This window comes from Neopsephotus bourkii, unplaced genomic scaffold, assembly GCF_033783945.1.
Source record: "Neopsephotus bourkii isolate Nb327-2 ecotype Australia unplaced genomic scaffold, CSIRO-AGI_Nbou_v1 NB_1792, whole genome shotgun sequence".
Taxonomy (NCBI): domain Eukaryota; kingdom Metazoa; phylum Chordata; class Aves; order Psittaciformes; family Psittacidae; genus Neopsephotus; species Neopsephotus bourkii.
The window spans coordinates 13,099,786-13,115,905 of NW_026902266.1; the positions used below are offsets into that span (position 1 = coordinate 13,099,786).

Sequence of the window (16,120 nt, forward strand, 5' to 3'; positions counted from 1 at the left end):
TTAATCAGTGGCACTGCATGAGCCACCAAGTTGCACCCAGAGCTTACATGCTGAAAGGGCCGGCTGCACAGCGGGGTCTCTGAGCCCTAATCTGTTTCCTGTGGCTAGGATGAGGTTAAAGCACCAATGAACTCTTGATGCCTAGCTCTGATGTGAAGAAACAGAGCTTTTATTGCCTGAATAGCTCATCAGAAATGTGTTTACCTCTTTCCTGTGGAGAATATCAGTAAGTGGAGTTAATAGTACAAAGTGGCCTTTTGATTTGTTGCCTTTGAGGTAGGGTGGAAACAAGGAAAGCAAAGCAAGAGGCTGCCCAGTATGCTGGAAAAACAGGCAAGCTGAAACTTAAGTGGGGCTATAAATGGAAACCCAGTTGCACAGCTCCAGAAGAACAGAAGTGCCAGGAGGCAGAAGTTGAGCAATGTGTGGCAGCACATCCCGCCAGTGGCTCTATTTCAGGATGTGCTGAGATGTCAGAATTCATCATTCATCTTTCCCATTACAGAAAGGCAGTCTATAGTAAGATGATATGATAGTGAATTAAATAAAGTCTAAACAAAATAGAGAAAAGAAGGGAGGTATAGGAGAAAACTGGATAGGAGCAGCTCCCAATAGTTCAGGCAGGCACAGGACCAGGCAAGGCGAGGCAGTGGGGAAGGCAGCACTGCCAGGCAGTGCCAGAACCAGTGTGAATGAGCAGCTGTCACACACAGGTGATTCAGTTTTGATGCACGTTCTCCACTCAGCTTGTTTCTCTCAGCTACCACCTAGCACTTCTTTGCATGCCAGTTCTGCCTGCTATTTCGCCACCCTCTGTGTCCCTGGAGAAACTCAGTGGGAAAATTTTAGCAAGCAGCTTCATCACTTGATAGTTTTTTGTCTTTTCTATGGTGCTCATATATTCTGTCTCCTCTAAAATGGGAAAACCACAGCTTTAAAGCACTTCCAGGTCACTTGGGTCAAGGGCAGTATGGAGCAAGCACAGGTGATTCCCTCAGGCAGCCCTGTAGCTGCCCTGCTTTCCCAGCAGCAGTGGCAGGTACCCCGGGGAAAGGGAAAAAATAACTCTCTAATGCCGCAGAGAACTGGACTGGGGAATATTTCATAGGGCTGCAGATAGTGTCCTATGATGGCTGTTTCTAATAAAAGGATGTATTCCTTTTATTGTGTTACAAGTGATCCAAAGTAAATTTTACTACTTAGCAGCTACAGCAGTAGAAACAGGTTGAGTTTCCTTAAACCAGTGCTTCCCCCTCCCTGTGCCTGGCTTTTTCTCTGGTCATGGTGCTGTCTGCAGAAGCAACTTTGCAATTCAGACTTTTCTTTTATTGATAGACACAGATCACACTCACTGCGGGTTGCAATAAGAGCTTGTAATGGTTTAAAGTCAATGTAGGCAAATGCATGAATATGTGTAACCTTATCTAGGTGTTCCTGCTCCGGCAGGGGGATTGGACTAGATGATCTTTTGAGGTCCCTTCCGATCTCTAACATACTGTGATACTGTGATACTGTGATTCCTACATGCATATTTCCATTTCAGTTAGGTTGCCCCAAGCACCCTGCAGCAGTGTACCTTATTTTGAGCAGGGGATTCAAGTTAGATGAGATCCAGAGGTCTCTTCCACACCCTTTATGTTCTGGGATTCTGGGGTAGGTTTGAGAAAACCTGTAATGGCATACTTATGCTCTGATTGCCTTTCTTTATTTGTCTCTCTCTTGTGTAGGCAAAATGGTCTATCAGAAGGAGAAGGAAGCTGGAGAGGGAGACAAAGCAATTGATTAAACAAGAGGAACTGAAGAGGCTTCACAAAGCACAGGTGAAAATGTAACTCACAGGTGTCACTACAGGAAGACAAATGGGACTAGCGAGTATGGGGATACCCAGTATGGGCTTTGCGCTTCCTCTCACTTCTCATTGTGGCCTTCTGTGTTGAAGTCCTGCCAAACTATCAGTCAGGAGCAAGAAGGTGTATGAGGCAGGGCCTTGCAGCTCTATTTGTGACAAATCCACATGTGCCCCAGGAGATCATCATAATTTTGTAACTGTGTATGAAGAACAAGAGGGAACAGTGACTGGCAATAAGAGAAGAATACACTGAAGAGGGAAGGAGATAGAAAGGGGAAGTAACATCAGTCCCTGAGAATGTAAGGAACTCCACTATTACCCCTATGTACTACAGGAGGGTATGAAAATACAGTGATGGGTTTTGTTCTTTCTCTGCCATAACTATGAAAGTGAATCATTTTCTTTCTTAGTTATGCAAGGCCAATTCACTATATGCAGGCCCTGCATTTTGGAAGATGCTGGAAAAGCTTTGGACTCTGCTAATGTTTATTATTTTCAATTACAGTTCAAAGATTTTGTGATGCACTTGTGCACAACTTGATCTCAGACTATGTTCTCTCAGGTGTCAAAATTTTTGGGTTTATCTATTTCACTTACCATACATACGTATTCATATGCGTATGTGTATTGTGTATATATATCTATATCTATACACACAAAAAAACCCCACTCCTCAATGGCTTATGTGGCCATTAGCAATTTTTGTGTGTGTACGTACAGTAGCATAGGGCAGAGAAACCTGAACTAGATTTAATCTCATTAATTCAGGCTGTAATGGTAATCGAGATATGGTAGTGAAAAGAGCAGGAGTTTTCATTATCTTGTGTTGTATTACTTCAGCAGGTGGGGAGTTTTGGGTGGAGCTTCCACTGACTACTTCTTTACCAATATTAAATTTAAAAAGGGAACTACTAAGTTGTTTTTCAGATGTGAATCTGAAATCTCTGGTTTTGCAGACATCACTGCACAAATTTTGTGTTTGAACCAGTGGATTTTAGAAAACGCTTATATCTAGCTGTTGCTATAAATTCTGTGACAGAATAAAACCCATGGGGAAGAAAACCTAGTGTCTTATTTAATCTAAAGTAAGAGCAACTGTATTATTTTTCAACTAAGAATTGTAAATTATCTCAAGCTAAAAAACACCTTGTCTTATTTTATCCCTTTGTGGAAATAATGAAGTCCAAACTTGTTGAACTATCTTTCATATTCATCAGGCTGTTGCTGAGGGCTTGGCTTAGTATTCCCTAACACAGCCTGAAATGAGAACTGCTGAGCATCTACCTTTGACATGTTTCATGTGTATAATCCACGAGGCACCTCTGAAAATCTTGCTTAAAAGGGGATGGAGCAGTGAATGTAGAGGTCCTTCCTAAAGTGCCACTTCCTAGGTATTAGACCTTTTCCTTCATGTGTCAAAAGCCTGGCAATATGAAAGCAAAAGAAGCAAACAACAAAATCACATAGACAACAAAATAGTTAGCAGAGCTTTCTAGCTGTAAACCTTCAATACTATATGACCTTTATTCAGGTAGCATCTCAGAATATATGCCTCTGAATGTGTAAGTTGTTGACTTTGACACCTTGAAAGACAGAAATGTTATGATCGCTGTTTTACAACAGGAGAGCTAGAGTTCAGAAGAAAACTAGGTTCTTCTAGTAACTACGATACCTACCCACACAAACCATAGCCATACCTGCTGGATTTGGGTACCTGGTGGAATTATTAAATTGCTTAGGCACCTAATGTACTCAATCAGTTTGCAAATCCCATGACTACTCCGAGAGCCTTTCAAGCTGTTTCTCTAACCACTGAGACTATCTTCTTGTCTCTGAATTTTTAAGCTATGTCTGTAGCTTTTATATCATTACAATTTTGCAGGCAGTCCAGCGCCAGCTAGAAGAGTTGGAGGAAAGACAAAGAGCTCTGGAGATTTTTGGTGTCAAACTGGAGAGAGAACTAAGAGGAGAATCAGGTAAATGAAGCAGTGTGTGTTTGGTGGTGGGTTTTGTTTGGTGGGTTTTTTTTTTCTTTAAAATCACATTTTTCAAGGTAGAGAGGTTTTAGTGTCTTAGAAATACAGTTTAGTGCAAAATCTGAAACGGAACATTAACTAGAAGGACAAAAAAATCACTGTTTGCCTTTTTTCCAAACTCTGTTAGCTCAAGCACCTTTACGCTAAATGCTAGAAATTTACTCTTGGTTGTCACAGATTTGGAATTATTTGCCTGTTGAACCTGAATCTACATCCTCCCCAGCCCCTTCTCCCCTTCCCCTTTTTAAAAAAATCTATCCTGAGCTGAATTTCATCCTCTGGAGAGAACCCATGAGGTTTCCAGGAGCTGTATCTGTATCTCAGTTACCAAGCCAGCAGCAGCCCATGCCTAGTAACAGAGTCCTTAATGATTCCTCTGGAGTGTGAGATGCCATTAATACAATTAGTCAGTGGCCATGCTATAGCAACAGCAGTATCAGGCACACAGACCCAAACCACACAGTTTTTCCCCCAGTAGGTAGAAGATATTTTTCCCCCAATAGGTAGAAGATCACAGGGACATTGTCCTGGCTCCTCCAGGTTGGAGGCAAGGTTTTCCCTCACCTGAACTGACAGTCCCAAACACCCAGGACAGTGTCATCCTCCCGCCAAGCCAGCCTTGCCAGTGCTCCCCAGCACACATGGAGTGAAGCTGTGGAGACCTCCCACAGAGGGACGGGACATCTGGGAGCTGCTGCCAGGCTCAAAATGGGGATGGGACTGTGAACCATGTGTGTAAAGGACTTCAGAGGGGGCTGTGGTTCTGTGCTGAAAGGACTCTGTGGAGCCTGATTGCAAATGTGTGTTTATTTACCTCTGTTTTAGAAATCTGAATATGGTGCTTTCATGACAAGCAGTTGCACAGCACTGAAAACCTAGATATGTTTTGGCACCTGATCTTTTTGTTGTCTTGGGTGGGCAACCTAGCACAATATCTACATGCTGGCTTATTTTAATGCCATGTTTCTTAGCAGTTGTTGCCCCTATTCTAACACTGAAGTAGTCAATTCAGCAAGACAGCATTTGCCCAACCTTTTATATTTATTAACTGATTTTCTACATTTGATAGTTCCAACCTATTTCAACTGTTATTTAAAGGCTAGTATCTTTTTCCTTAAATGAAAGAATAGCCTTTTGTGAAATGGTACCCACTTTACCACCTGTGAGAAAGTCTGCAAAAAAGACTTTGAGGATTTGTTTTGATTAGCTTTTTTTCTTTACTGCTGAGCTGTGTAAGGGTGGTTGGTTTTTTGGAAACCTCGAAAACCGGAGAGGGACAAGAGACTTCTGTCTCTTGGGATAGATGCCAAATACCAAGATAAATGGCCTACAGCCACCTCTTGTTTTTGCTGTTTTGACAATCGCATTTCCTAAAGAAGGCTGTCTGCCAAGAGATTGATGTTTCTCATTCTCTTCCCATCTTTAGTAATTGGATTGTCCTCATTAAGGTGAAAGTACTATTTTTTCTCCCTGTTGATTGTGCGTAGGTGGCCAGTTACAAATAGGGCAGATACTGAAGAGTAGGATGTTACCGTGTCTCAGTAACTCTTCTGGTGCGAAAGCATGAAGCTGCAAGTTTCCCAAACAAAATGTGAATGCTTTGTTGCTTGTAATAGCACGCATGTAATGATGCAGGAATTGGTGAGTTTAATACTCTGTTCAACCTTCCTAAAAATAATGTGCATTGTTGTTTAATGAATGACCAGTATTTATTAGGTTAAGTTGTGTTTAAGCAGGTCTGCGCTTACGCAATTCAAGTAATTTAATAGGTATTATTAAGGTAATTAGAAAACGATCACAGTTCAGCAATAATATTGAGCTGCAAAGGTTGTGAATAACCAAATTTAGAGACAGGCCTGCAAACACTAGTCTTCAGTGACATTTACGCAACTCTCCTCTAATAATTCTGTAAGCCTGGGATGAATGGCCCCTTTGTTAGGAGGAGTTATTCATTAGCTCCTCAACTGAATTAGAAGAGAACATGCGTGGGTGCAAAACAACTGTCATGAAGACTGATGAGCAAAACGAGGCTTTGATGATCTTCTAATTGTAGTGACAACAATTCATGCATTCAAAAAAAAAAAAATAAAAAGAAAAGGAATTGTATCAGTCCTATGAATAATTTTTGAAGCCCGTTATTTGCTTTATTCTGGTTCAAAATACCAAATAATAAATCATTGATGTACTGTTGCTTTGTTTTCCACTGGCATTTGTGGAGGCTTATGGAGATCTTCTGCCTACCAGAAAATACAGAAATAAAAATCTCAAAACACATTTTCCACTGAAATTAGCATAACTCATCAGTGACTAAACAAATCATGAAAGAAGAAAATCTGTGTTGAGAGAACGTTAAGAAAGCTCACTGTTTTTTGGAAGGTGAACAAATATCTGCACACATTGCCGTTAGTTTTTTATTTCATAAGGAGCATATTCAAGGTTTCTCAGAATTTCCAAGAGAGTAAAAAAAATCAGTTTAAACCTGTAAGAATGAAGAATATGAAGTTTAGCTCTTTCTAAAAGGATGCAAACTGGCCAAGGCCCCTTTACTGTGTGACTGCTCTATGGAGGGACAGTGTAGCATCACTCTGGAGAACAGAGCTTGATGTTTTGAGAACTGTGTTCAGTAAATGCTCCTATGCAGCCTGTCATTTCCTAGAAGTATTGAAAACAGAAATAGCTACAATGTGATTAGAAGAGTATCTGACTTTCAAACAGTATCGAAGTTAAAGGAGACTTGGGTAAACCAGGAGGCAAGTTTTGCTTTAGCAGTGCTGTAAGAGAAAGCCAACGTGGCTCACGAAACAAACTCACAAATTGTTTTCCCTCTAACCTTTAAAAAGATCTGTCATACTGCATAATGCTAAATACTTCATTGGTTTGTTCCGCCCTCAGAAGGCATTAAATAACTATTACCATTATAAGTAAAAACATTTGAAAAGCTCAGGGAAAAAATGTCCCTGGGGACATCTGGGGGTCATTCTATGGGATGGAGAATGAGGTAAAACAAGGGCTACTTTTACTCGGGCTTGCACTGAGGATTTTACTAAAATGAGTGGTATTTTTACAAAGTGCATTACTCTTTGCTTACCTCAGTCAACCTACATATGCAGTCTTTTATTAGAGGTACACAGATTTTGAAGTGTAAAGAGGAAACATAAAGAAAAAAGATATTAAAAAATGCCTAATCAAGAAAACAGGAAAAAGGGGGCAGTAATTCTCTGTGTGGGTATGGGACATACACATACCTACAATTGTGATGTTTTTACTGTCGGTAAATTAGATCAAATTTTGATTTTAACTTCTGATGGTGGCATATGAAGGTCCCGGGTACTAATGCTGCATCCCTGCACTGAGTGTGGGAGAAGCCACCACTGGCATGTCACAGTGAGAACTGCTCCAGCAGTCACTTTGAGAACACATTTTTTATCACCGCTCACTGACCTGGAAGATCCCATGGGAGCACATCAATTCCTGACAGGTTTTAATGGAGTCAGGCAGAAATCGGACCAAGATTGCTCTGCCCTCTCCTGCTGTTTAGCTTCCCATTTCAGGGTAAATTTAGATTGAGGTCAAATCCTAGCAAGAAATTGCAGAACTGCACCAAAACCAGCATGACTCTTGTCCTCAGCATGGGGGCCCATGTAATTCCTCCAACACTGGCAGGAGGATGACTGTGCCTGATGAAGGCACAGAAATGGGCTGGTGAACATCTAACGTTTCCCTTCTGCTCAGGAGGATTGCTAAAGGGCTGCATTGAGCAAGATCATTGCTTGCCCGAAGGAGATGGACTTTAAACTGCTGTTCTTGACTGGAGTCAGCTCCTAGCTTTCATGTTAAAGTGATGGACAGCTGAAACAGTAGAGGCAAGAGGGTAATTCCTGGGGCTGACAAAAAAAAAAGAGCATTTCAAAATGACAACAGAAAGGCATCCAAAACACTGCTGAGCTGTCCAGAGCACTGCCTCTTTTACCCTTTGGTGACCTGCTTTTGCAATTGTCATCACTGGAGCTTGAACCTGAGACCTTTGGGCTTATATCTCAGTACTCTCAGTCATCTGAAATAAAGGTGCAGTCCATCCACAGAAGTCTCCATCCACAGAAAATAGCCAAGCTTATTTATGGGTGGGTTATGGTTGGTTATCTAGCAACATAAGGTTGGAGGAGCAGAGAGCTGTGTTCCCCTGCCTGCTGGCAGTGCCTCCTTTTGCTTTGTCCCAGGTTCTGCTGGCCCTGCCTCCAACACACAGTGGTGGAGTGCGCAACTACCATGTCCTGAGGCAGGAGCACAGGCTGGCTGTTGATTTTATGCTTCTGAAGGGGCCAGTGTGTCACCTGAATTGTTGCCTCAACCTGGAGCAGTGTAAGATATTTGCTTCCTACAAGTGATCACTGCTTTGTGGCAACAGATGGCAGGGGGGCAGAGCAGACACTGTGGGAGGTGTGTTTGCAATGCTATCACTGCTGTAATTCTGCATCAAGGGGTGCTGGGGTGGGTTTGTTTTGTGAAGAAAATTAATGGAAAATGTGAAGCGACGAGCATGTTAAAAAGGGCAGCAAGGAAAATAAACACATATGTGCTCTGATTTGCCACTTGAAAACACGTAGGGGTTCTTCATTGCCAAAGATTTTTGTACAGACAGTATTTTAGGAGCTTTAAAGGCCCTCACCTGGTGAAAGAAATCCATCCTCCTCTTCAGCAAGGCAGAGTCAAGCTGTGTGATCTTTGGGAGACAGACCATCTGTCCTGGGTTCAGCAGTAGCAGTCATTTTTCTCTTTCTTAGTAGCTGGTGCAGTGCTCTGTTTCTGACTTTCAGCCTGGGAACAGCACTGATAACACCAATGTTTTTAATTGTTGCTCAGTAATGTTTACTCTGACCAAGGACTTTCTGAGTCTCATGCTCTGCCAGGGAGGAGGGGAAGCTGGGAGTAACCGGAGGCAGGACACCTGACCCAAACTAACCAAAGAGATATTCCATACCACAGCACATCACGACCAGCATATAAACTGCGGGGAGTTACCCAGAAGCTCCAGATTGCTGTTTGGGTCGGGTTGGGTATCGGTCGGTGGGTGGTGAGCAGTTGTATGCTCTTCCGTTGTTATTTCCCTTATCATCATCATTGGTGGCAGCAGCAGTGGTTTGTGTTATAACTTAGCTACTGGACTGTTCTTATCTCAACCTGTGGGAGTTACATTCTTTTGATTCTCCTCCCCATCCCTCTGGGAATGGGGGAAAGAAGAAGGTGGGGAGTGAGCGAGTGCCTGCATTGGTCTGAGTTACCCACTGGACTTAAACCATGACAGTTCTTTGTGGCACCCAGTGTGGGGCACAAAGGGTTGAGATAATGACAGATCTGACCGGAGTGTGTCTAACAGTATTTGTGACAAGCATCCATTGTTTCAGATTAATAGTCACTCATCACAATGGTGATTTATTGGCTCTCAAAGTTATTGCTCTTGATCTCACAGTTTCAGCATATCGTACCTTACTTACAGCCGGTATTTGCTGTGTTAGTGTTTATCGGCTGGGGAGCCTGGGCTGAGGTTCTTGTTTCACTGCACTTCATGGTAATGACTTGTAATACAATAGACTCATTGATCATGAAACTGGTCTGGCTTGCGTTCCCACCTCTATACTTTGGGAGGTATATAATGGAAGTATTTAGTAATTACACATCTTTTTTTCTCCTCGGGTGGTCAACGTATGAATGAGACATTTCCTCACACCCCCAGCTCCCCCACCAGACTATTTAGAGCATTATTTGAGAGTTCTGATAGTTTTGAATGGCCTTAAAGTATCCTTGAGACCTGCCTGCTGATTGTGATGGGGATCACCATCTTAGCACCCATACAGAGTGTGTTTTGCCCACGACCATTTTGTCTGATCTCAAAAGTTAAGCAGAGTCGGGTTTGGGTCTTGTCTAGGGTTAGATGAAGATATAGGAGGACCAAGAGATTTTCCCCAAGGCTGGACAGTCACAAGTGGCAGGGTGTGTGGGATAGTATGGACAAGTATCTAAGCCAGGGGGCTCCTCCAGTGCTTTGGAAGTTCATCAGTGAACAAGTGGAAAATCTGGAAAAACTGGTAAAACACTTAAATTAGGTGTGTTGTCATCCTGGACATAACCAGAGAGGGACAAATCATGGCAACGTGCTCATGTAGTCTATGCCTACAGAGCCCTGTTAAGCATTATCCAGAATCTTCAAAGGGAAAAAGATGTCTCTGGATCTGATGGCAAAGCAACAGACAACGCAGCTACTGCAACTCCAAGTACAACAGCTACACCAACCCTAGTGACAAGCACAGCAGCTACTCAAACTCTGACTACAACAGACAATTCCAACTCCACGTACAACAGCTACACCAACCCCAGCGACAAGTACAGCAGACCCCCAAAATGCAGCTGCTGGTGCTACTCAATCCCCAAGCACAGTGGCTGCAGCAACCCCAACAACAGATACTGCAGCCACTCCAAACACAGGGATAGCCACTCCAGCTAAACCAAAAGACCAATTCATGCCAATATTGGTTGCCCCTGTACACAAGAGGAAAAGCAAACAAGAGGCATAAAGAGCAACCCATACAGTGAAGAAAGATGAAGAACCAGTGCACTTACTACATGGGACAGCATCTGAACAAGAGTCATCATTATGTGAATCAGAGGAAGAGGAAGAAGAAGAGATGACTTCTTGACCCCAGACCTCAACTGAGCTACGGAATATGTAAAAGGATTTCACCCATCATCAAGGGGAGCACACCATCACCTGGTTGCTCTGACGCTGGGACAGATGGTCAAGAACTAGAAGGCAGGGAAGCCAAGCAGCCGGGATCACTTGCTAGGGAAGGGGGAATTGACAATGTTATTGCAAGAGAGAAACAGTCCCTCAGCCTTTGGAGGTGGCTCTTGGCAGCTGTGAAGGAAAGGTTTCCCTACAAGGACAATGTTATGAGTCGTTCAGCCAACTGGATCACGATAGAAAAAGGCATCCAATCTCTGAGGAAATCAGCCATTCTAGAGATGATCTATCATAGGCTGGATGCTGGGAATGCATCCATAGATCCAAATGAAGTTGAATGTACATGACCCATGTGGCAGAAATTTACACAGAGTGCACCACCATCATACGTACATTCATTGGCATCAATAACCTGGAATGACATAGCACCACCAACAGTGGGTGAACTGATTCATCAACTCTGAGAGCTGCAAGACAATCTCACCCCTTCCGTCACTTCAGCTGTGGAAAAACTGTCCCAGGAGTTAAAAACAATTGAGAGGTGATCTATTCGATCTCCCCAGCTCCCTACGTGTACCAGCCCCTGTCTCAGCTATAAACAAAAGGTGCCCTGCTGCTCAAGGGAGAAGATATAGGAGGTACAGGCCACCCTATGGTTTTACCTGCAGGAACAGGGAGAAGACATGAGGAAGTGGGATGGAAAACCTACCTCAGTTCTGGAAGAACGGATGCATGAATTATAGAGAACAACAGTCAAGGATGATCATCCCATGAAAGCTGCGGCTTCAGTCTCTGGTGAGCAGGTTCCCAGATGGAGTGGAAGAGTTGATTTTACTCCATCTCCTGTGACAAAGAATCCTAATCCCTGTCTACAAGACGTAAGTAACCAATATTGTGACGACTATTAGAGGGGCTCTGCCTCCAGCCAGGTGGAGGTAGGGGACAATCGGATTTACTGGACTGTGTGGATCAGATGGCCTGGCACATCAGTCCCACAGGAGTGTAAGGCTCTAGTAGATACCAGTGCACAGTGTACCCTGATGCCATCAAGCTGTCAAGGGGTGGAACCCATCTATATTTCTGGAGTGACAGGAGGATCCCACGAGTTGACTGTGCTGGAGGCTGAAATTAGCCTAACTGGGAAGGAGTGGCAAAAGCACCCTAATGTGACTGGTCCAGAGGCCCCCATGCATCCTTGGCATAGACTACCTCAGGAGAGGGTACTTGAAAGACCCAAAAGGGTACCGATGGGCTTTTGGTGTTGCTGCTTTGGAGACAGAGGAAATTAAGCAGCTGTCCACCTTGCCTGGTCTCTCAGAGGATCCTTCTGTTGTGGGGTTGCTGAAGGTCGAAGAACAACAAGTGCCAATCGTGAACACAATAGTGCACAGGTGGCAATATCGCACCAACCGAGACTCCCTGATTCCCATCCGGAAGCTGACCTGTAGTCTGGAAAGCCAAGGAGTGATCAGCAGGACCCGCTCACCCTTCAGTAGCCCTGTATGGCCAGTGTGACAGTCTAACAGAGAGTGGAGACTAACAGTAGACTATCGTGGCCTTAATGAAATCAGACCACCATTGAGTGCTCCCGTACCGGACATGCTAGAACTTCAATATGAGCTGGAGTCAAAGGCAGCCAACTGGTATGCCACGATTGATGTTGCCAATGCATTTTTCTCAATTCCTTTGGCAGCAGAGTGCAGGCCACAGTTTGCTTTTACTTGGAGGGGTGTCCAGTTCACTTGGAACCAACTGCCCCAGGGGTGGAAACACAGCCCTAGCATCTGCCATGGAGTGATCCAGACAGCACTGGAACAGGGGCAAGCGCCAGAACACCTGCAATACATTGATGACATTATTGTGTGGGGCGATACAGCGGAAGAAGTCTTTAAGAAAGGGAGGAAAATAATGCAAATCCTGCTGAAAGCCGGTTTTGCCATAAAATGGAGTAAGGTCAAGGGACCTGCACAGGAGATTCAATTTTGGGGAATAAAATGGCAAGATGGGCATCACCAGATCCCCACAGATGCGATCAGCAAGATAACAGCAATGTCTCCATCAACTAATAAGAACAAAACACAAGCTTTCTTGGGTGCAGTGGGGTTCTGGAGAATGCACATCCCAAATTACAGTTTGATTGTAAGCCCTCTCTATCATGTGACCTGGAAGAAGAATGATTTTAAATGGGGCCCTGAGCAACAACAAGCCTTTGGGCAAATTAAACACGAGATAGCTCATGCAGTGACCCTTGGACCAGTCCGGACAGGGCCAGATGTAAAAAATGTACTGTACACCACAGCTGGGGAGAATGGTCCTACCTGGAGCCTCTGGCAGAAAACTCCAGGGGAGACTTGAGGTCGACCCCTCAGCTTTTGGGGTCCAGAATACAGAGGATTTGAGCCCACCTATACCCCAATTGAGAAAGAGATACTGGCAGCCTATGAAGGGGTTCGAGCTGCTTTGGAAGTGATTGGCACTGAAGCACAGCTCCTTCTGGCACCTCGGTTGCCCATGCTGGGCTGGATGTTCAAAGGCAGGGTCTCCTCTGCGCATCATGCAACTGATGCTACATGGAGTAAATGGGCTGCACTGATTACACAACGAGCTCAGATAAGAAATTCCAGTCGTCCAGGCATTTTGGAATGTCACCAGAGGAGGAGGTGATGCGTGCTGAAGAGGCCCCACCACATAATAAACTGTCAGAAAGTGAAAAACAGTATGCCTTGCTTAGTGATGGGTTCTGCATATTGTGGGAAAGCATTGGAGATGGAAGGAAGCTGTATTGAGTCCCCTATGACAAGTTACAGAAACTGCTGAAGGAGAAGGTGAATCTCTGACCCAAACTAGCCAAAGAGGTATTCCATACCACAGCACATCATGACCAGTAAATAAACTGGGTCAGTTACCTGGAAGCCCCAGATCACTGCTCGGGTTGGGCTGGGTATCAATCAGCAGCTGGTGAGCGGTTGTATTCTCTTCCCTTGTTATTTCCCTTATCATTATTATTATTGGTGGTAGCAGTAGTGCTTTGTGTTATACCTTAGTTACTGGACTGTTCTTATCTCAACCTGTGGGAGTTACATTCTTTTGATTATCCTCCCCATCCCTCTGAGAGCAGGGGAAGGCAGAAGGGGGGCAGTGAGTGAGCAGCTGCATGGTTCTGAGTTACCAGCTGGGCTTAAACCACGACACCATCTCATGTTTCATGTCTGCATAGTGCCTAACAGTGATGCGTTGGCCCAAAGTGTTACAAAACCAGGCAGTAATAGAAGAGTTACCCTGTCCCACAGCCTTTCCTGTCATTCAAAGCAGATGCAGATTTAGAGGCCAGTTGGAAAATGATCAGAAACTTGTGGATTTGATTGTGTGTCTGATACCCACACATTGGGAACAGGGACTAAGTTGATACTTGCCAGGATGTATATCTTGAAGTCTGGTTGCATTAATGGGATTATCTGTTTATACATACAGTTCAGCTGCTGGAGTCCAGTATCAGCAGAGGAACTATGTTGTCAAAGGCAGAATTAAGAAAAAGTGCCCATTAAGAAAAGAAAGTCTTGAAAGGAAAATCTTAACTGCCTGAACAAAAGTGGTTTTAAGTCTAATGCATCTTTAACTACAACATATGCAATAAACTACAACATTCAAGCAAATATAGACAAGAATGTTATACCTGTTATACCCAGACTTTACTGATATAAGTTACACACAGCAAAAAAAACTACATTTGAGCTCCCGTAGGCTTACAAATGATGACTATTTAACATGAACTTAAGTGGTAAGTGCGTTGGAAAGCAAGCTGGTAATGCACACTTAAGCCTTTTATCTTAAACAGATTCGGGCACAAAGGATGAAACTCAGATGCTACATGAATGGTTTGAGCTGGTCCTGGAGAAGAATAAATTAATGCGTTATGAGTCTGAGCTCCTGATTATGTAAGTGAGGATAAGCATTAGTACTAAAGATGGGGAGGGGAGAGAGAAAGAGTGTACTGAAAATACAACTGAACACCCTGTTGTGTGCTGCAGTTTGAGTCTGTTGTGGAATAAATGTACCCAGAGTAGCTACAATCTGTTTTGAACACAGATTTCTAGTTGAGCCTTCCTTGTCCTTCCCTCTCACAGGGGTTCATTTATTTCAATCCTATACCATACTCTGAAACAATATAGCATGTAGATGCTCTGCATTTACATAATGTGCATCTAATGAACTTTCTTCTGTGAAAGAAAAGTAGTCTGACAAATTTATCTTGGGTTTCATCGGACATAGGGGAAAAGATCTAGGAATTCACTACAGCAGTGAAGCAAGCAGATGCCCCAAGCAAATAAAAACTGCCTCAGATGCCACTGTAGTTGATGGAGACAATATAAGCTGTAGCTCTGTTGCCTCACCTCGCCTCCTTGGAAATGTGCTCAACAGATAGGCGGAGGTGACTCTCAGCTATTTTCTCCAGGATTTCTGGACCATGTGGGAAGGTGATGAGAGTTATTACTCACCGCTGGATTTCACACCAGTGCAGGCTGCTTGTTGCCATTTACCCTTTCCATATCACTCAGCACCCAGTGCTGCAGGCAGTGATGCAGACCAACCATAAGTTCCAGCTGCACACCAATTTCTCCCCAGCTGATGCTGTCAGGGGCCAAATCTCTTCTTTCCTGTTCGATTGTCATTGTGTGTTGCAGTAGTAATGCTTCCTGCTCACACTGTCTGGAAAAGCAGTTAAAAAAGCAAAAGCAGGCTGCTTTTGTCACTGCAGAACACAAAATGTTGTCTGGATGCGTTCACATGTGTTAATTCCCTTCCCTCAGGACCCATTCCTGTGCAGAGAGCCTGCTAGGGCCTTTCATGTGTAGGGGAGCATTCAGTCCTATCCAGAATTACATTGTGGGTGCCACCAACAAAGCACAGTGGCTAAAGCATGAAGTGCTGCAGTGTATGAGAGAGCTTAATCTGATACATAACGCAAAAGGTGGTAGTGGTACATTTGGCATTGCTGTGGCAAAGTAGGCATGGGCAAACTTTTTAGCCTTGACTGCCCAAGAGGAGAAAACACTGGATGAACAGAACACAGACTCTCTTGGTTGAAATAATATTAATGTCTATGTATTTATTGGAAAAAAGCTCCTTTGATGTACTTTTTATTGTACCTAGAGCCCAAGAGCTAGAATTGGAAGACCACCAGAGCAGATTGGAACAAAAACTGAGAGAGAAGATGGCCATTGATGGTAAGTCAAAGGGAACATATGCTCCAGGCCACAGTGATAGGCCATGCCCATACATATCCCTGTTTCCTTCAAGAGGACCAGAGTTGCTAAGGCTCTTCCTCCTGTTTTCTTCTGCAATGGCAGTTCAGCCAGCAAAATGCAACATGAGAGGTCTTGTCATCTGACTTCTTGTGAAGACAATTAAGCTAACCTGCCCAGTTTTACACTGAACTGGATCAGAAGCACTCACCCATGTAATTGCACTAATTGTGTGTGCAGGCAGCAACATCCAGCT

General features: G+C 43.8%; 1 protein-coding gene across 1 annotated transcript in view; it reads left to right on the forward strand.

Annotated features, from left to right (window-relative positions):
* Window positions 1-16,120, forward strand: part of MICAL2 (microtubule associated monooxygenase, calponin and LIM domain containing 2) — a 120,448-nt gene that overhangs the window by 100,363 nt on the left and 3,965 nt on the right. Inside the window, exons 32-35 of the mRNA XM_061380425.1 lie at window positions 1,728-1,820; window positions 3,732-3,825; window positions 14,457-14,556; window positions 15,773-15,846. Of these exons, the coding sequence (XP_061236409.1) occupies window positions 1,728-1,820; window positions 3,732-3,825; window positions 14,457-14,556; window positions 15,773-15,846 (361 nt within the window). The remainder of the gene's footprint in view (window positions 1-1,727; window positions 1,821-3,731; window positions 3,826-14,456; window positions 14,557-15,772; window positions 15,847-16,120) is intronic.